This window comes from Neophocaena asiaeorientalis, unplaced genomic scaffold (assembly GCF_003031525.2).
Source record: "Neophocaena asiaeorientalis asiaeorientalis breed wild unplaced genomic scaffold, Neophocaena_asiaeorientalis_V1.1 scaffold188, whole genome shotgun sequence".
NCBI lineage: Eukaryota > Metazoa > Chordata > Mammalia > Artiodactyla > Phocoenidae > Neophocaena > Neophocaena asiaeorientalis.
The window spans coordinates 5,184,958-5,206,743 of NW_020174156.1; the positions used below are offsets into that span (position 1 = coordinate 5,184,958).

General features: G+C 44.5%; 1 protein-coding gene across 1 annotated transcript in view; it reads left to right on the forward strand.

Annotated features, from left to right (window-relative positions):
* USP13 (ubiquitin specific peptidase 13) overlaps positions 1–21,786 on the forward strand; it is a 118,228-nt gene that overhangs the window by 51,511 nt on the left and 44,931 nt on the right. The window contains exons 7-10 of the mRNA XM_024755105.1: positions 5,441–5,535; positions 6,853–7,040; positions 13,193–13,264; positions 13,618–13,711. Of these exons, the coding sequence (XP_024610873.1) occupies positions 5,441–5,535; positions 6,853–7,040; positions 13,193–13,264; positions 13,618–13,711 (449 nt within the window). The remainder of the gene's footprint in view (positions 1–5,440; positions 5,536–6,852; positions 7,041–13,192; positions 13,265–13,617; positions 13,712–21,786) is intronic.

Consider the following 21,786-nt stretch of genomic DNA (forward strand, 5'->3'; position numbering starts at 1 on the left):
AGCTTCCCGTCTCTCTCCTTCACTTTGCTTTGCTCCTGGCAGCTCCGTGCCCTCTTCCTTCCTCCCTCAGCCTCCGGCCCAGTTGCCCCTACATCTTCTATCACCTACTCGGACCTTCTCTCTGGTCTCTAGGGCCTCCTGCCCCAGGGCCTCTGGGGAAGCAGCATCTCCTCCCAGCAAGGGGCTCCGCCAGGCCCTCTCTGCCCAAGATGCGGGGCTCACACGGCCGCCCCAGTCTCCTTGAGGTCAGGGGCTGAGCGCTGCCGTCTCATCCACGGGGGCGTAGTGTATGCGGGGTAGCGGGGCCCTGGGGGCCTCTGGGCTGGGTATGATTGGGGCTGCTGGGGATAATGTGCTTTTTGGGCTGGAAGTTCTGGGGTTCGGGCTGTGCAGAACCCCCTCCCCGGGATCGGCCCCCTCTGTCCAGGGAATTCCAGCGGGGACGGTGGGACCTGCGGGGACTTGGGGGCCTGCGGGCAGGGGTGGCTGGAGAGGGGGTGAGCTCCTCGGGGGCAGGGGTGGCGCTGGGGACTCCCCGGCCCCCGCCCCCGGGCAGGACTCGCGGTGCTGGGGGTTGCTCTTGAAGGGGAAGCGCAGCGTGCAGTCACGAGGGGGCATGAAGCGGGTGGGGGTGTCTGCACAGCCCCCCGCCCCGGCCCCCGGAGCCTGCAGTCCCTGCAGCCGCAGCTGCTCCTGCTTGAGCCAGCGAAGGCGCCCCCGATGGAAGGCGGGGTCCTCCTCCATCAGCCTCGACACCCGCTCCCAGCTCGACAGGGGCGGCGAGGAGGCCGCGCGGGAGGTGCTCGGTCACTGGGGGCTTCCTGCTCTGCTGCCTCAGACCCTTGGGGCTGGGCTCACGTGGCCTCACCGGCTTCTTCATTCTCATCCTCGTGATCCTGGGTCAGGGGGATGACCCTCTCCATGCGAAGCATGCGGTCCCTCAGGGCCTGCAGCTCGCGGTCGGTGCTGCTGTTCTGCAGCTTCACCTCCTGCAGGATCCCCGCCAGCTTGTCGATGTGAGCCCGGAGGTCCTCCGCCTCTGCGCCGTGGGCTCCCTCCTCACTGCCGCCTGAAGGTGATTTTTCTTCTTTGATCATCTTCACCCCTGACCTGGGTATCAGCTCAAGGATTTGGATCAAGACATTGACTACTTCATTTTAGTTTTGACCTGGTTTGTGCCCCTCTGTGTGCCTCTGTGCTGCTCCACTGTGGCACTTTTCATGAGATCCTGTTGCTGCGTCTAACGGTGGTCACCTGGGACGGCAGAGCCTGAGCGCCACGTTTGTTGTTTACTATTCTGTCTCATCTAGCATAGCCCCTCACACATAGTAGGTGCTCAGTAAATATTTGTGTTGTAAACAGATGGAGGAAGACAGACACACGGATAAAGTTTTCTCCTCTGATTTACCTTTTTTTCTTTTTCTTCTTTTTTTCAATTTTATGGACATCTTTTTCCTCTTAATTGTTTTCCTTTCCTGACCACAGTCTAGGTTCTGTCTGGCCTGGGAGTTATACTGTCTACCTCTGCCCTCATTCATTTTGTGTTTGGGTTTCTAGATTAATTGCTGGAGCATTCTGTTGTTTTTGTTCTTTTCCTGTCTGTGGCAGATGCTCTATAGGCATGCAAATATAAACTCATGGTGGAGAGATGCAGTTTGGGTGAATGGATCATACATACTGTGGAGAGATCCTTTCCTCTCTGGCTTGTGACTTGGTGTTTGACCAAGAGTTCTGGGTTTGTTTGTTTTCCCATTTGAGCTGTGATGATAGTGCAGTGAAGCCAGCTTCTCTGGTTTCTTTAGTCTTTCTAAACACCAAATCTTGTTGAGGTACACCTCTACCTCTCTCTCCTTCTGCTTTCCTTTGTGGGTATCTGAGGGCAGAATTTGGACTTCTGCCATTTTCTGGGGCTTAGGAAAGAGAGCCCAAAGTCACATGAGTAAACCATAGCCAAGAAGACATCTGTTGAGGTCCTTTATACTAAACCAGCATTCTTATAGGACTATTTGAAATAATAAAGGTTAAACTTGTGAGGACAGGGACCCTGCTTGTCTTATTTAATATTAAATCCTCAGTATCTGTATATATTTGGTGTTCAGTAAATATTTGTTGAATACAATGAATGAATCAATAAATGAATGAATGAGTGAGTGAATCCCTGTGGGTGAACAAGGATGACCAGTGGTACACTAGTCCTAATAGTATACCACCATATAGAAACATTTTAATTTTTGGCAATTACTTATAAAACATTCTTTTCAGTCAAAATATAATAAATTTGGGAAAAAAGAAAAGCAAAAAACCAAAAAGAAACCTTCCCATTCAGAGAAAAGAAATGATTACCATTTTAATGTAAATTCCTTACAGATTCTCAGTCTTTGTCTCAGTCTTAGTCTCCATCTCTATTATCTAACCTTTTCCTTAGTTTTGGAACTTAATGCACATACTGTTTTCTAACATGCTTATCACATCAATTAGTTATTCATGCTGTAAACCTTTTCTTTTATCTTTTCCCTTCTGCGGGTCTCTCCATGCTCTCCATGGCTTAATTTGTCATTTAACTTGAAATGGAACAATGACTGGTTTCCTTGTAAAGTAAACATAGTTACTCATGAAACTCTGCTTGGACTATTCCTAGGAGGATCTTTCTGTGAACTTCCTAACTGTGTGTCTTGGCTCCAAGCTTTTAAGTCAAGGAAGGGGTCAGCAGGGTAATACTTGTCAGGCAATGCTTATTTGCTACAATAGTTTCTGAGCTAAGACTTGACTTTGCTAAGCAGAAGTTGGAAATAAAGTGAATTTCCCAATGAAAAATGTGTAAGGATTTGCAGCTCCTGAGTCTATTTCAAATTTTTTTTCTATGACTACATGTCATTTTAAAATTCTTCATGATTGCCAAGTTTAAGGATCACAGTTCATTTTTAGATTTCTTGTGTGTTACTCACTAACCTGTTTTTGTTATTGGGGTAAGAAGTAACTGTTGTGTCTGACCAAATCATGGCATATTTTTGGAGCAGTTAATGACTGGAGATAGGAAATGTTAATTTCTCACTAATTTCTCATTAGGCTGGAGCCTAATGGCTTAAGAACCATAGAGTTCTATGTGATTTTCACTTATTTTGAAATCCTAGACCCATGCCAATGGTGCATTTCTAGCAATCTTATTTTCTTTTGGAGCTCTGATAATTAGAGGCTTAGGGGCTTAGAGGCTTAAAGTCTTAAGTCTTCAAAACTATCTCAGTAGTTAATAATAACCAAAGATAAGTGCCTGGGGAGTGTCATTTTCACCTTCCAGCCAATATTTGAGTGGTATTTTGGTGTCATGTGTCATAGATTAAAAATATCGTTGATGTATTTGTTTTAAGTTATTAGTTCAAAGATTTTTTTTTTTGTATTTAAACTTTTTGGAAATTTTTTCTTAATTGGGCTGGGGATTTTGTCTTTTGTTTTTCCTTTTGAGAGCCCTGAATTATATTTAAAAAAGGAATATAGATGAAGGCTGCTATTCACAAGTTAAAATGGGCCCCTAAGGGAAGAGGGATAGAAGAGAAAGCTATACAATGTTTAATCTATTAATAATAGGAAGAGTGGCTTTTTTGGGGTGGCAGTGAGTCTCTGTGTATCTGGGTTTGGGTCAGAGGGTCACCATAGTTTTTATATATATTACTTTTTGTTCTACTCCTGGTATTGTTCCAAAGAGCAAGAAACTCCTTGAACAGTCTATCTTTTACTGTCCTAAAGAATAATATCTTTATATCTATTTTCAGATTTTGTTTTTCAAATTTAGAAGTGAAGAAATTGTGGTTTTTAACTCTCAATTCCTGTTAAGGGCCTAGGATGGTGCTTCACTGAGCCTCTTGGTCTCCTGAGAGATCTGAGGAAATAGTCTAGTGCAGAGGAAAAAGGACTGGGCCGCGAGTCGGAATATCTGGGTTCTGGGCCACGTGAGGGGTTTGAGGCAAATGATTTAACTTTTCTAACCCTCGTTTCCTTACATGCAAAATGGGCCTGAAAATGTTTCCCTCTACTGCATTGCACTGCCCTATGACGACAGATAAGGCAGCAGTTTGGATAGCTTTTGAAAACGCTAGGCAGGGCTTCCCCGGTGGCGCAGTGGTTGAGAGCCTGCCTGCCAGTGCAGGGGACACGGGTTCAAGCCCTGGTCTGGGAAGATCCCACATGCTGCGGAGCAACTGGGCCCGTGAGCCACAATTACTGAGCCTGTGCGTCTGGAGCCTGTGCTCCACAACAAGAGAGGCCGTGATAGTGAGAGGCCCGCGCACCGCGATGAAGAGTGGCCCCCACTTGCCGCAACTAGAGAAAGCCCTCGCACAGAAATGAAGACCCAACATAGCAATCAATCAATCAATAAATATTTAAAAAAAAAACAAAAAACGCTAGGCAGTGCTTCTCAGACTTTGCTGTGCACGTGGAGATCTTGTTAAAAGGCAGATTCTCATTCAGTTGGTTTGGGGTTGGGCCCGAGATTCTGCATTTCTCACAAGCTCCCAGGTAATGCTGCTGCTTTGAATCATACCGCAAGAAGCCAGGTGCGATCTAAAGCCTTATGTTGTCAGGGGGGATATTGAGGGTCCTGAGGAGAGAACCCTCCCCTGCCACCCCCAAACACACAGCTTCCCAACACCGGTGTGCCGTGAGTGGGTTACGGACGAGGCCAACATGCTGATCCCTCAGGTCCTGGGGCGGGTGGAGCCTCCTGAGTTACCCCACTGCGCTAAATGCATCATCATCTTCTTCTGTGTGCTGTAGGGTGGACGCATTTGGGAAGCACAGCAGTCTTCACAGATCCCTCACCAGCTCTGTGGGGTGTGGACACTGAAGTAGGGAAGAGGGGATGAGGGGGCAGGCGGAGGTGGAGGGTCGTGAGGTGGTAGGTCTGGGACTACCAGAGAGACTATAGAGGGTTCCACAGGCAGAATTTTGTTTTGTCCTGGACCTCACACTGCGGTCCAGCCATTCGGCAGCCCCGAGGGCCTGTGTGTTCTCTGTTCCTCACAGGTTCTCCCTGCGTGGGCAGACGGCGTGGCTGTTTCCTCCATCACCCTTCCCTCCTCCAGAACTTATATCTATGCCACTGGGGTTCGGGTTAGAACAATCCATGTTAGGCATTTGTATTTGTCTAATTTTAAATTATTTTAACTTTAGACACTGTTCTTTTTTTCTTGTTTCAGAAACCTTTTTAAAATTACTTTATGAAATGTCAAAAGAATTGATATTATGGGTATATTTACAAAAATACCTATTTATTATGCTTATTTTTTATCATCTGTCTTCCCCCCCAGTTGAAACTCACAGAGATTTTTGTTTTGTTTATTGCTATATCCCAAGCCCAGGGCATAGTAGGAGCTCGGTAAATATGTGTTGATTATTGAATGACTTGATTACAGATCTCAGTGCTTATTTTCTCTTCACCTTCTAGATGTTTATTCTTTCCAAGAAGAGGAACCTGTTTTGGATCCTCATTTGGCCAAGCACTTAGCGCATTTTGGAATTGATATGCTTCATATGCATGGGGTAAGAAAGGTCTCCTTTTGTCTCTATTCCCACTTTGCGGGGAAACTGTTTGGTTTATTTATATAATTCCTATCACACAAATCTTAATTTTCTAGGTTTTAGGTTTTAATGTTTGCATTTACTTCTTTAACTTAATTAGTATTTTGTTTTGGTTATCAGCTTAGATTTTTAATTTTTATTTTATAGTAAAAATGGCACCTCATCCAGTACCATTTTGTTTTAGTTGGAGTTTACTTGCAAAATTCCTGTCTCCTTTGATGGAGAGTTGCGTGAATCACTCTTTGTTCACTAAAGGGAGAAGGTACAGGGAGATGACCTTTAAAATAATCTGTGACCAACATCACTTTAATTGATTACAGGAAGGGAAGCAGAGCTCCTGGGGCAGGAAAGGGGTGGAAAGAATAAGCCAACAGATTATTGTTGATGGAAACGCTTTGCCTCATTTCATATTGTGTTTTCAGGCTGGTATTGTGACTGTGTAATATTTGTCCTTATGAGGAGCTGGTTAACTGTGCGTGTTTTGCTTTAGCCCATGTCATCTCCCTCTCCTCATGTTCTCCTCTCTAACTCCTCTTTCTCACTCATGTCACTTTTTTTTTTTTTTTGCGGTACGTGGGCTTCTCACGGTTGTGGCCTCTCCTGTTGCGGAGCACAGGCTCCGGACGCTCAGGCTCAGTGGCCATGGCTCACGGGCCCAGCCGCTCCACGGCATGTGGGATCCTCCCGGACCGGGGCACGAACCCATGTCCCCTGCATTGGCAGGCGGACTCTCAACCACTGCGCCACCAGGGAAGCCCACTCATGTCACTTTTTAATTTGTTTTCTGTGCTCTTCTTTAAACCTCCCTCCCATGTCGAGCTTCTCCCGAACCCCATGGTTTTATTCCACTTTCTTCTCCAATTGCCTTGCTTTTTGTTTGCTGTGTTGCATTGTATCTGCCCTTGAGATTATTCTACTTGCTTCTTTTTTTTGATTCCTATTTGTCTTCTTCCTCCTCCTATCTCCTTTCCTCCCAGTCTCTGTCTCTTTTATTTTAAAATCTTTTAAATGTGGGGTTTTTTTAAATTGTGGAGAGATACACCTAATGTAAAATTTACTGTTTTAACCATTTTTTAAGTGTACAGTTCTGTGGCATTAAGTTCATTTGTCTTGTGTAACTATCACCACGTCAGTCTTTTTAAATGAGGTTGTTTATTTCTCTGTTTAACTGGGGAAGAATGGCAGAAACATCTATTGCTGTTGGAAATAATTGGTGGGGCATGATGTTTGAATGATAATCATTGTTAAAGTTGTATTTCTTCAATGACGTTGCCCCAGACAGAGAACGGCCTCCAGGACAATGATAGCAAACCGCGGATCAGCGAGTGGGAGGTGATCCAGGAGACGGGGACGAAGCTGAAGCCCATGTACGGCCCCGGATACACGGGTCTCAAGAACCTGGGCAACAGTTGCTATCTCAGTTCTGTGATGCAGGCCATCTTCAGCATCCCGGAATTCCAGAGAGCGTAAGTGTCCCGTGTAGACCAGGGTGCACAGCCTGCCCTGCATCCCCTCCACGTCCAGTCAGGTAGTGTGTGCTGAGGAAGCCCTTCACCATCTGTGCTGTGACTTCCCGCATGAAGCTGGGTGAGAACACTTGTCAAGTGTTATGGGGATCAGGTGAGATAAGAAGAGCTTTGTAAACTGAAAAACCTCCTACAGGGATTTGTCATATTAATAATGGCTTCCAATTTTAGACCAATACCCTCTATGCCAAGAAAGTAATAATCATTCAGCTTCACAGCAAAACTGCCACATCTCTTCCTATAGATGCGCTAGGAGAGGTTCAGTGATCTGGTTGGTCAGTGGTGAGTGAGTGGAGCTTCTAAGAGGATTTAAGCTTTTCTTTTTTTGCTACTCAAAATGTGGTACGTAGATGGTGCTGGTCCTTGGACTGCTGGATGTGGATCCGAAACGAGACAGGTAAGGAAATTGAGAGTGAGCATTCAGAAATTGTGGTAGGCCTTTGACGTTGCCGTTTTTTGTAAGTGGCATTTCATTTTTTCAGTACAGTTGACCCTTGAACAACATGGGTGTGAACTGCACGGGTCCACTTATATGTGGATTTTTTCAATAAATACGTACTACCATACTACAGGATCTGCGGTTGGTTGAAACCATGGATAAGGAGGAACTGCGAATCCAAAGGGCTGACTGTAAAGTTATGCGTGGAATTCCGATTGTGCCGAGGGTTGGTGCCCCTGACTCCTGTGTTGTTCAGGGGTCAACTATAATTTATTTTTATTGTATTTTTAAAGGTATCATCTATATGAGTTGAAATCAACAAACTAGCTGGCCCTTCACCACAAGGAATTGGGAGGCACTGATTTAGGGTGCTTCCCACCTGTACATGTTCAGGCTGCCTGCTTCCTTCCTTGCTTGAGGGGCAGAGGGGCTGTGTCTCTGGCCCTTTTCTTCCTTCGACTGTGCTTAGGACAGGGAGCCGCAGAGACTGGTAGCTGCAGCTCACGGGCAGCCACTGCCTCAGTTTAGGAAATCATCTCTAGTGTTTCCCAGAGCAGGTAGGATTCGACCTTGGTTCAAGTATGGAAGAGGACACACATGTGCTAAGACAGAATGACGGGCAGATAGCATGCTAGGGACAGCGCAGGGCAATTTTTAACCCACGTGGAGTTGAATGCTAATGATTTTAAAGGTAGTTAATAAAAGTATATCAGATGTCCTTTTCCTTCCTCTCTTGGTATTTGAAGTCTTACCTCTTCATACTGTTGCTGGCTTTGGAAATTTATGGTCGGTTTTCCATGCCAGGTTTTAATTTTTTCCATCCAGCCAATAAAGAGCGGGTTCTGCTCTGCTTAGCAGTGTGCTGGGTATGGGGGGTTCAGTGGTGCCCAGCTCCAGTTGGGGAAACAGACATTAAATAAATGTAGACCGTCCCCAACTTGTGATGATTCGACTTCAGATCTTTTGACTTCAAGATGGTGCAGAAGTGATACGTGTTCAGTAGAAACTGTACTTCGAATTTTGAATTTTGCTCTTTTTCTGGGATAGTGACAGGAGGTACATACCCTCCTGTGACGCTGGGCAGGGCAGCAGCCATAGCTCTCAGGCGGGTACGCGACCCTGAGGGTAAACAACTGATATGCCCACAACCATTCTGTACCCAGACAGCCTTTCTGTTTTTCACTTTCAGTACAGTATTCAATAAACTAGATTGGATAGTCAACACTTTATTATCGAATAGACTGTGCTAGATGATTTTGCCCAACTGTAGGCTAATGTAAGTGTTCTGAGCATGGTTAAGGTGGGCTAGACTAAGCTTCAATGTTTGATAGGTTAGGTATTGTAAATGCATTTTCAATGGACGATATCATCAACTTATGATGGGTTTATTGGGCTGTAACCCCATCCTTTGCTGAAGAGTATCTGTAATCATAAGAACAACTGCATGGTTAAAAATATGGTAAATTCCATGAAGGAAAAGGGAAGGAGGTGGTCAGGGAAGATCTCTTTGAAGAAGGGACACACAAAGGGATACTCACCTTGACTGATGTGCGGGGGGAGTGTAGACAGGGTTTTGGAGAAAAGGAGGAGCAAGTTTGAAGCTCTGAGATGCGAAAACCTTTTCAGAGATACGCATCATGCATTGTATTATTTTTATAAATTCTTACCCATGTCTCATACCTGTTTTATCATTTGATTTGGAAACAGTGTAGCTTCATCTTATCTGTCTCATGCTCCAAGATTTTTTTTTTTAACTATTGAGGGAAAGTCCTTATTGTAGGTGTTGTATAATTATTATTTCTTTTAAACTAGAATGGAAGACACTTACATTCTTTTGTTAAAAAGCTCAACAACATTTTTAGTGCTTTACAGCCTACAGTTTTTGAAAATATTTTCTACACTTCAAAGTTTGATGAACAATTAACTTTCTGAATTTTTTCTTCAATGAAAAAATGTACCTCAGGGCTTCCCAGGTGGTGCAGTGGTTGAAAGTCCGCCTGCCGATGCAGGAGACACGGGTTCGTGCCCCGGTCTGGGAAGATCCCACATGCCGTGGAGTGGCTGGGCCTGTGAGCCATGGCCGCTGAGCCTGTGCGTCTGGAGCCTGTGCTCCGCAATGGGAGAGGCCACAACAGTGAGAGGCCCACGTACTGCAAAAAAAAAAAAAAAAAAAGTACCTCATGTCTATAATTTGGAATTAAGATTTGAATCTCTCACCTGGTCTCGTTTCAAGGGTTGTAGAATTTTGTAGTATCTAACATTTTGTATTCTATTTCCTAAACATTTACTGTATATATTAGAACGTGAGCAACTTAGTTTTCATACTTGTCCTTGGTCTTTTGGTTCTTTTACCAAATATCACTGGGTTGAAGTACTTGCTCTTCAAACTCCTTTTTCCCCAGTGGGACTAACTCAGTGGAGTTACGTCCAGGACTGGTGTCTCCATTTTGTAAGTAGAAAGAGTGACTCACAGAAAGATTAAATGACTTATGCACAACCACGGTGTAATTCGGGAACATCAGCTGGACTCCTTAATACCCTGACTGCCACTTGAACCCAGTTTACATTTCAAAATAATTCCGATGAGGAGCAAAATCTAAATAAACTGGTGTATGAATTGAATGACAACAAAGATGGATTGTCAGGTAGCAAAACTGTTTTTTGCTTTGAAAACCACTAGATTACAAATTGAAGATGTAAGTATTGATACTTTGAAAATTATCCAGCATTACTGCTGCCTTTTAAAATTTTTATTTTTAAATTTTGCTTGCGTTGGGTAGTCGTTGCTGCGCGTGGGCCTTCTCTAGTTGCAGCGAATGGCAGCTACTCTTTGTTGGCGGTGCATAAGCTTCTCATTGTGGTGGCTTCTCTGTTGCAGAGCATGGGCTCTAGGCACGAGGGCTTCAGTAGTTGTGGCTCGCAGGCTCTAGAGCGCAGGCTCAGTAGTTGTGGCGCACGGGCTTAGTTGCTCTGCGGCATGTAGGATCTTCCTGGACCAGGGCTTGAACCCCTGTCCCCTGCATTGGCAGGTGGATTCTTAATTACTGCAGGGAAACCCCTACTGCTGCCTTTTAATTTAATTTTGTTGTAATAGAGGATATTCCTCATTGATTAGAAAAGGAATATAAATTACTAGCAAAATGGACTTTTCTGACATCAAAGATTTATTACCCCCTTTAACTTTATTCTTCTCCATCAACCTTGCCGGAAAGCGTAAGCTTTTCACTAATGTTCATCTTACCAGTGGATTTTTTTTTGTCTTGTCAGGTTTTGAGATATGATAAAGACTGGATTGTAAGAGAGCTAATGTTTGTAATGTTTATCGTGTTGTATATTAATTAAGAATTCTTCAGTGCAACCTCTGACTCTGAATATAGTTTGGTTTATCTATTATTTGGCTTTTGGTCCATTGAAAATTTCTAAATGGAATTGTTGTTCTAGTGATACAACCAAAAGCCATTTGAATGGGACTATTCCAGAGACGTGTGCTCTGTTAATTTTTATGTTGGTACATAACCTTGGATACAAATTCCGAGTTTGTAATCAGCAGGTGCCTAGAAGTTTCTAGTATTTCAGGGATCTAATTAGAGGTCATTACTAACTGTAGCGTATCATGGTTCTCTGCCAAGACTTTACTGCAGTTATGCCTGTTCTGTTGGGTCATTAGGTAGTCAGTTATGAAAATTGGTTGTGTGATTAAATGATATGAATATCTTTATTCAACACATATTTATCGAGTGCCTTTTACGTGTTAGATGCTGTTCTAGTGCTGGAGATGCAGTCATTTAAAGTCTCTGCCTTCATGGAGATTATATTCTAGTATGTGATCTCTAGAAAGATAGATAATAAACAAGAACATAAATAAATTGTATAGTTGGAAATAGTGATTCATGCCAAGAAGAAAGTAAGCCAGGCTCAGGTGATATGGAACATGAAAGGGAGCAAGGATCCGTAGAGAGAGCGTTCCAGGAAAGAGACAGCAGGATGGCATGACCCTGAAGCAGGAGCGAGCTTGGTGTGCCCTGGGCAGCAAGAAGGGGAAATAGCTGGGGCGTTGTGGTCTGGGAGAGAGGGGTGGGAATGAGGTCGGAGAAGCAGGCAGGGCAGGGTGCAGGAAAGGACAGGGAGAGGGATCTGCTTCTGGATGCTTCTTCCTAGAGCTGTCAGGCTCAGAGAGTCCAAGCCTCAAGAGGGAAAGGTGAACAGCACAAAGCAGGGGGTGTGAAATAGGAAATGAACTTAAGAAGTGAAAGAAATGATTGTGTGTTGACATATATATGGAATCTAAAAAAAAAAATGATTCTGAAAAACCTATGGGCAGGACAGGAATAAAGACGCAGCAGATGTAGAGAATGGACTTGAGGACACGGGGAGGGGGAAGGGTAAGCTGGGACGAAGTGAGAGAGTGGCATGGACATATATACACTACCAAATGTAAAATAGATAGCTAGTGGGAAGCAGCCACATAGCACAGGGAGTTCAGCTTGGTGCTCTGTGACCACCTAGAGGGGTGGGATAGGGAGGGGTGGGAGGGAGACGCAAGAGGGAGGGGATGTGGGGACATATGTATAACTATAGCTGATTCACTACGTTATAAAGCAATTATACTCCAATAAAGATGTTAAAAAAATTAAAACTAAAATAATTCCCAATCTATGTATAATTATTTAAATGTAATGAATTCATTATATGCTTTCTCTTGAAAAACATGCTTGTTCAATGAAAAAGATATTAGTTTGTTCATCTACTTAATTTTGAAGATTGCTCTGTAGACAGACTGACAGATATGTACTCCTGGAAACAACTAATACAGGAAAATATATTTTTGACACGTTTGGAGGAAAATTAAAAAAAAAAGAAATGATTGTGTGTTGAGATGAGAGATGGATGGTTACAGTTAGACTGCTCTGTCAGGTAAACTGGTCAGAAGGAGGGCTTGTGGGCTGCACAAGGGACTGTGGATGGGGCAGGTACATCTGGCAGCGAGGTTCAGGGCACAGCTTGGGCGCCAGGCTGCCTGGGTCTACTCTGGGCTTCATCACTCCCTCTTGGGTGATTTTGGAAGGTACCTAATGCATTTGCACCCTGATTTCTCATCTCTCAAAATGAGGTAATGACAATAATCCCTTCCTCATATGGTTGTAATGAAGTCTTAATCAGGCAGTTTAGGAAACGCTTCAGAAACGGTAGTTGTTACTGCTGTCATTGTTCATTTTGATGCCACCAGAACAATTCCTAACCTTACCTTTCGTTTTGGGGAAGGTAGTTGAGATGGCGTAAACCAGTGGTCCTTGACTCTGACTACATGTTAGACTCACCTGGGGAACTTGTAAAAGATTTCAAATCCCAGGCCTCAGCCTCAGGCAGTGAAATCAGAACATCTGGGGGTGGCTCTGGCTTTCGTATTTTTTCTAGAAACTCTTTAGGGGATTCTAACTCGTACCTGGGGTTGAGACCCATTGATAGAAGCATAAACCCTTTAGGGAGGCCCATGAATATGACTGCAGAGGTAGGAGCTCAGGAAAAAATTCTCTTCAGGTGGGTGATTTAGTGTTGACAGAAAGGCAAGAAGGTCTTAGCTAGGATGATAGCTTATTTGGGTTCTGTTCATCTCTCAGTTCCTATGTTTTGACCGTTGCTTTTCATTTTCTAGGTATGTAGGAAATCTTCCAAGAATATTTGACTACTCTCCTTTAGATCCAACACAAGATTTCAACACACAGATGTAAGTGCCCTGTTGTAATTTTTAAGTATCTGATATAGTGTTCATAGTGGTTTTCTCTGGGTTGCAGAATTAAAGGCAATTCTCTTCTTTATTGTCTGTATTTTTAAAAGTATTCTGAAATAAGTGTGTGTTGCTTTTGTAAAAAGAAAAAAATCAGTAAAATTGTAAAGTACTGAGAAAAGTTGAAAATGGAATCAGTATGAAGCAGAATCAGACAGATAAGTTATTTGTGAGTAATTGAGATACAGTGTTCCACCTAAAAGCAGCTGTACTTATTGAAATTTGTAGGTAATTTTAATATCTCTGAGGGGAAACAGCAATAACCTTTTTGTCTGTTTCTCCCTCCTGTCCAGGACTAAGTTAGGACACGGCCTTCTCTCAGGCCAGTATTCAAAACCTCCCATGAAATCCGAGCTCATTGAACAGGTGATGAAGGAGGAGCCCAAGGTATGTGTCTGGGTATTTGCCACACTGAAATGTTGGAAAGAGGAACCTTCTTAGCAAGAGCATGGATTTCCTATGATTTGGCGAATGGTGGCCATCAATTTAGCAAGCTGTCAAAATAGCTCTTTCATTTTAGGGTCTAGGGTATCTGTCTGCTCTTAAAAATCGTGGTAAGGAATAGCCAGGGTTGGGGTTTCTGGTGGCATTTGCTTCATGGATTATATGTGATTGCCATCATTAATGGTCTTTAGAAATAACATTATTCATAAAGTAGTGCTGGAATGGAAGGAATAAACATATAAAAATATAAACATTTTCCCCTCGGTAACCCAGTATTGGCCCTTGTAGTGTTTGTGTTCTCCTAAGCCTCAACTCTGTTTGCTAGGGTTTCTCAAGAGGCTGGTTGTTAAAAAAACAACACACATATTCCTATCCCGCCCCTAGAGCTGAGGATTCTGAATTTCTGGGGAGGGCTGGGCAGTCCTTATTTTAACTAAGCTGCCAGGGAGTTTGTAAGCACACTCCATTATAGGAAACTCAGTTGGCCATTCAGTCACTATTACTTGACTCATTGAAAGATGTGCTTCATCTCCTAATAGCCAGACCCCCATTTCCATGTGCCTGCAGGTTGGGCCACTGACCCCTCCCTGGGCTGCTCTGTTAACGCAACTCCAGATGGCGCCACTCGCAGCCTGGCCTCTTGGAGTGGTGCCCTTGGAGTTGTGCAGTGCGCAGCTTACACAGCTGTATTTGGCGGTCTTGCCTCCCACAGCTGCAGTCATCCTGGGTGGAATGCAGGCCCCGCTTCCCCAGCCCCTGCTCTGCCTCCAGGGTACCTTGTCTTGACTTAGTGGGCAAGTTCTTTCAGTTCTGTGTCTCAAGTGTGTGACCTCTGTGCTCCCAGCTTAAGTCAGTCATCCTTGACTAATGCCTGCAGGCTGAGAACAAGAATCGAAAGGGAATAAGTTCTTTTTCATCAGGAAGCCAATTAGTTGGGGAAATGGAGCAAACAGGAGAAGAGAGACTAGGAAGGGAACATACAGAGGCAGTGTCTGGGGGTGGGGAGAGGGAAGTGGGTTGTGAGAGGGTGGAGAGGGATGTAGACATTCTGAGGGCCAGGCCTGGAGATCAGAGTGTCATGGCCAGGCAAACCTAAGTCCTCCAGTGGCATTGTTATCCAGCATTGCAACCATGAGTCCCTTATCCACGCCAGACAGGAAGACCCCCAGTTGGGATGCAGATGAGGTGGTCTGGGCTATCGGGTTATCCAGGCTTCTTCTACCTCTGAGCTCCTGTGGAACTTTGAAGAGGTGATGGTGAAAAAACTTGGCCCCAAATGTTGTTTTTGATCACATTTATCCTGGGTGTGCATCCAGGCTGTCACTTCTTGGGCCACTCTTGGGGCAGAGTCTACCTGCCCTGGTGGAGGAGACGGAGACTAATTGGGACTCAGGAGCCTGGCTTCCTCTCCTGCCTTTGCGAGGGATCTGGAGACTGGGGGCAAGCCCCGTAACCTTTCAGTCTCAACCATCAAATGGAAGATTGGTCTCGCTGGCGGTTGTGAATAGTGCAAGTGTGAAGGTCCCCTCTCTAATGTAAAGTCTGTGTACAGTACAGGACGGTTGTGCTTTTGGAATCTCCTCATTTGAGAAAATGGGAAATGAAAACTCATCAATTTAGCAGTGTTTGGAAGGAAAATTTGGTTTTAATATCACAGTATCCTTTTACATTAGAAGAAAAGTAGTTCTTATATAAGTCATATTCTTTATTGAGTCTGTGAACAGCTGGGGACCCTAGTCCCCTCCCCACCATTAGATTAGCGTGGTAGCTGTGTGATCTCCAGGGGTCTGAGGCTTGCCCTGCCCTGTCTGGTTCAAGGTGTGAAACCCGGCAGCACTTGGACCATATCTGTCTTGCAGGTGTGTTTTGCTTGCGCCTCCCCCCCTCCCCAGAATCTGACTTTCCAGCTTCTTTTAAACACTCAGAGCCTCTGGCAGTCCCAGGCCTGTGACAGCAGTGGCTGGAGCTGAGTAGCAGCCCTCCCTTCATACAGGACACACTGTCCCCAGCTGGCCCCAGTCCCTTTGTGATTCGTGACCTGGCTGGTACGCTGGGTATTTGGGTATGTGACCCTTGATCTAGATGATTTGTAAAGTCCTTTCCCTGCTCCGACATGCCAGGATCAGTTGGGTCCCTTTAACATTTGGAATGAGCTTGAGTTGACCGTATGATTTTCTTTGTGGCCCTGGAGGTGCCAGTTTCAAGCTGTTACTTGAACAGGCAAGTAATTCATTGTAAAATCTCCACTCCTCCTGACAGTGGAGAGAATTACTTTCTGAGGCATCAGGATTTTCACTGGCATTTGGTTTCAGAGAAACCAATTTGTGAGAATCTTTCTTCTTTCAGGTCTCAGGAGCCCTTTGGTCAGGTGGTCTTGTGCTAGGTCTCTAGTGTTTGTGTCTTATCTTGTAGATGAGCCTGAAATGCTCCAAGAGATGAAAGAAGATGTGCTGAAGCAAAGAAGAGGATAGATTAGGAAAGAATGTGTGGTGGAGGGGAGAGAACACAGAGCCATGTGGCAGGAATGCTTTTTTACAGGGTCACCACCAGAGATACCAATAACTAGCATTACACAGTGCTTACGAAAGGCCAGGCCCTTCCTGTATGTTCACTGATGCAGAAATGGATTCACAGAATCCTAACCTAAAGTTACAAAGCCAGGGAGTAGGAGAGCTGGGGTTTACACCAGGCAGTCTGGCCCTGAGTGTGTGCGGTATTGACCACTGCACTGTCCTGCTTCTCTAACAATTGTTCCAGTACTTGTTTCAGGCTCCCAGTGCCTCAATGTGTAGATGCTGGTAGGTGGATGACAAAAGGGGCTGCTTATATTAAAAAGAATGAAATGATGCCATTTGCAGCAACATGGATGGACCTAGAGATTGTCATACTGAGTGAAGTAAGTCAGACAGAGAAAGTGAAATATAGTATGATAATCTGCTTACATGCAGAACATTAAAAAAAAAAATTACAAACGAACTTATTTACAAAATGGGGGGGAAGGTTGGGGGGAAGGGATAGGTTGGGAGTTTGGGATTGACATGTACACACTGCTATATGGAAAACCAACAAGGACCTACTGTGTAGCACAGGGAACGCTGCTCAATATTATGTAACAACCTAAATGGGAAAAGAATTTGAAAAAGAATAGGTACATTTATATGTATAACGGAATCACTTTGCTCTACACCTGAAAGTAACACAACATTGTTAATCAACTATACTCCAATATAAAATAAAAAGTTAAAAAAAAAAAAGGGGTTGCTCAAAGTTTGCGGAATTACTAGATAGCCCAGTAACTTGGGCTACTCACATCTTGGGTCATTTCTAAAATATATACTTCTGGATATTAAGTTGCTCTGCTAAAGACCAAGGTGAAATCTAGTTTTTATGTATGCATGCTTAATACATATTTCATCTATAAAAAGATTTGCAGTGTTTTTTTGGGGCACTGCCATTTCTGTATAAATTTGTTGAATTGATTTTTAAAATTAAATTGCATCTATAGTAGCTAAAACCTCCTCACTATAAAAGGACACTTTTTCTTCTTCAAAAAATAATATTCCTGGGCTTCCCTGGTGGCGCAGTGGTTGAGAGTCCGCCTGCTGTTGCAGGCAGGGGACACGGGTTCGTGCCCGGGTCCAGGAAGATCCCACAGGCCGCGGAGTGGCTGGGCCCGTGAGCCATGGCCACTGAGCCTGCGCGTCCAGAGCCTGTGCTCCGCAACGGGAGAGACCACAACAGTGAGAGGCCCGCGTACCGCAAAAATAATAATAATAATATTCCTGATCTTTATGCATTCTAAGACAGTGCTTTCACACAATTTAATGCTGAATACTCCATAATTTATTTCTCCTCCTGAAGATAGCACATTATTAACAGTTCTGTATTCCGAACAAACTGTTTCTTAAGTGACAGTTCATTTAATTTCCCATCTAACTAATCCTTGACACAGAATTGCTGGTCTCAGTTTTTAATCAACATGATATAACCAGGGCTCTACTTCCAGATGATGTAATTTTAGCTCCAAACATAAGAACTTTGTTTTCACTAACCTCCATTTTCCTACTTTGGGCAAATGTAACATTTCTAACTCATCTTTTGAAATACGAAAAATAGCTTGGGGGAATACCCTCTGTTCCTTTAGCTTAGGAGATTTGGGGTTTGGACGTGAGTTAGGAATTACTGGTCCAAGGTTTATGGTTTAAGGTTAAAAATTTAAATCAGCAGATGACATACACCTGTATTTGGGGACGGCGGAGATGCATGTATTTTTTTTCATTCCTGTGATCTTATAATGTAAGCATCTGTACAACCGTTGCTCTAAAGTGATATAAAGTCTCATCTTGCTGCTTGTTTATTAATTAAAGCATTAGCCTCAGAGGAATATGAGTGGACACTGGCTGGCTGCCTTCTTGGTTGCAGTGTTAAACAGAAAGTTCTGTGTGAGCATTTGGGAAAGATTCTGAACATGGTAGTCCTCTCTCCAATTTTAGCTGATCTGTTTTGCAGTTGCTGATGGAGAAAGTAAGTACAGCACCCTATAACTATGACAGGTTCCTTAGGTGGGTGCTATTTAGGAGACTATCTGGGGCTCCCTCTTATAAAGTTAGTTGTCAAGACTAGCCTTTGCTTCTGGGGTCCGAGGGGCAGCTCACAGCAAGAGCGAGAGCTTCCTGAAGGCGGGTCTGATTCTTGGTCAGTTTGATCTCTCTAGCCTTGTTTGGTGATGGGCCCGTAGGGGACACTCAGGTGATGACACTGACCCAGTGCCAACAGGAAACATGTTATTTCTTTGATTTACTTCTTTGGTTCTTGTTTATTTATTTTGGCGGTGCCGTATGGCTTGCAGGATCTTAGTTCCCTGACTAGGGATTGAACCTGAACCACGGTGGTGAAAGCGCCAAGTCTTAACCACTGGACTGACAGGGAATTCCTTTTGGTTCTTATTTAGGCTTTTTGGTTTCTTTGAAGTAACTGCCTTATTCTAGAGCCTGACCTTTTTAAAAAAAATATTTAAATATGCAACTATACACACACGTAGAGAGCAAAGTATAATGAGTCTCTATGTACCATCATGTAGCTTCAGCAGTCACCATTACTGCCAATCTGGTTTCATCAGTCCCTCCTGAACTCAATTTTTCCCTTCCCTCCTCCTTCCCTTCCTCTCCTTTCCCCGCAGTATTTTGACACAAAATCTAAGCATCATCCTTTTCCCCTGTAAATATTCAGTATGCACCTGTAACTAGAATACCTTCTTTTTTTTTTAAACATTAATATCATGTTGAAAGTTGCTTAAAGTGTTACAACAAAATGTATCAGCCAATACCCAGCCCATATACAGATTTTCCCTTGCAGTATCAAAGACATCTTTTCAGAGTCCCCCTCTTTTTGCAAGCGATTGATTTGTTGAAGGAGCCGGATCATTTGCCCCAGGATTGCTCTAATGATTGCTTCCTTGAGGTATTGTTTAGCTTGTGTTTCTTACAAGCTGGAAGTTAGATCTGGAAGCTTAGTTAGATTCAGGTTCATTTTTTTTATAGCCTGATTTTCTATCAGACATGAAGCGAACATAGTAATAGTTGAACATGGGAATTAGTGAGAGCTCCCCTCAGAAATCAGAGATAGAATAGGTGTGGGATGTGGGTGCAGACAGAGGGGTCAGCTGATGGTTAGGCATTAAGTGTGGGGAGGCCGAGTTTGAGATAAATCCAACCCAGCTGTGAGAGCCAGGAGCTGGTCTGCCGTGAGATGTGGGGAGGGAGAGGCAGCATCTCTCCGGTTAGGAAGCTTTTCAAATAACTTCTCAGTGACCATCAATTCTCAAGCTATAGGTTGTCTGTTGCACCAGGGATTAAGCAAGGTCAGTTGAGGGAAAACAACTGAAATGGGCAACGAGAGAGAAGAGGCATGGGAGGGGAATGAATGAGTCTGGGCTGCAGTCCAAGTGCGGGGCTGAGTCTCAGGAGTTTTCACCAGGGTCTCCATTGAAACGTCTCCTCCCAGCTGTACAACCACGTGGTGGCACAGAGCAGCAACCGGCTTTTCAGAATTTGTTTTCAGCAAGTTAGTAAACTTTTCCAAGCAGCTGCTTTGATGGGGACTGGCAGCCACCTCAGGTTCCAAGCACAGCTTGTTAGAATTAACACCAGCAGCAGCAGGCAGTGAGTGTGTGCTTATGTGCGTGCCTAAGCCGAAATGCACAACACGAATAGGTGTATTCCAAGCGGTGTCTCTGCACTGCCCTGAGTGAACATGTCATTGCTGGCCTGGCCTGTGATGTTGACCCCAGGGGTGCGTGGGTTTGAAGAGGGCTTGCCCAGAGTCCAGACAGTCTACTCTGCTCAGCAACTGGTAAGAGGGACTCAGGGACATCAGAGGTGAGAGCTAGGCACACGTGTGCAACAAGCAGTATTAGGACACAAGAGAAAGAGAAAGACGGATAGAGAGGCTGCGATTGACTTCTCTAGTTGTGTGATCCTGGGCCAGTTACTTAACTCCTCTTTGCCTCAGTTTCCTCATCTGTCAAGTGGAGAAAATAATAATAGTAATCACCTCATGAAGTTGGGTGATTTAAGTAAGACGCATGTATAAAGTGTTCAGAACTATGCCTAGCACCTCGTAAATATTCATCCAGGTACCTAGAATAGTGTCTGACATTTTATAACACTCGGTAAATTTCTACTGAATGAATGACTAAGTGTTAGTCATTATGCAAATGTAATGCATTATTTTTGCACGCGTGTGTTGACTGATACCATGTAGATATACGTCGGCATTGTGATTGGAGAAAGTTACAAACTTTTACATTCCTTTCGGGAGGTGTATGTGTGGGTAGTTAAGCTGATCATCAAATATAAATTGGTCTTCACTTAGCCCTAGAAGCACACCTGAAGCCTCGTGTGTGTGTGTAAGCTGATCATTTATGTACAGGTTCCAAGCCCTCAGATGCCGCCACTTTGGGGAGTTCTTCTCCCAGAGCTGTCAGCACTGTTTCAAGTCCTCTGCAGTGTTCCCTAACGTTTGTTATAGATACATGTTGTCTCTCATCATGCCCCCACCCCGCCGTTGTCTGTCAGCTCTTGGAGGGCAGAACCCCCGATGTGTTCTACATGAAGGAGGTGGTTGGGAAATGCTGGATGCCTAGGTCAGATATATTTTCAGCAGGACAGGAAAATTCACCTGAGTTTTATTAGAAACGTTGCTTAGAACACGTGTTGGAGAGGTCTTATATGTAGAGCTGCCCTGTGGCGGCAGGGAGGTAGCTGTTGGAGTTTTCCCATCACCTGCTACATCTGACTGTGCGATTGTGCACTCCTGTCATGGCCTCTAGACCCTGGGCATTGACTCTGGCATCCAGCTCTCAAAGAAGTGTGAGACAAGGCCTCTGCCTGCCAAGGACTGCAGTCAGGCTGAGGGGACAGGCCAGAGCGGGCTGAAAGTTAAAGGAAGTAGAAGGCATGTTGTGCTATGCTCAGTGATGGCCCAGAGAGCAAGTTCTCTGGACTTCAGAGGAGGGGGAGGTGGCCTGGAAGCTGAGCCTGTGGAGATTTTGAGAAGTGGATGCACCTTTGCAGAGAGCACATGAGTTACTTCTTCTGCTTGATTGGCAAGGGGAGGTTCGTCTCACTGAGGCGTGCTGTGCTACAGCTGCCGCTCTGGTTTTGCTGCCGAGAGCCTGGAATTGGGATCAGAACCTGGAGTCTGGAGTTCATTCTGGTTCTGCTCTTTGCTGGCTGCATAATCTGGTCGTAAGACCACTTTCAGTTGACAGACCTTTGTGGCACTTCTCTGCAGTTCTCAGTTTCCTTAGCTGCAAAATGAGGATGATGGTAGAACCTTCTTCATAGGGTTACTGTGAGTATTAAACGAGGTGACATGTAGCACCATTATTAGATGGAAACAGCTTTATCCTGAGCCCACCTCTGTCTTTAAAGGTGATGTGGAGCTTCCACTCTGCCTCTTCGGAGTATCTCAGGCAGAGTGCCTGGATTTCCTGCAGAGTACAGCATTAAAAAGCC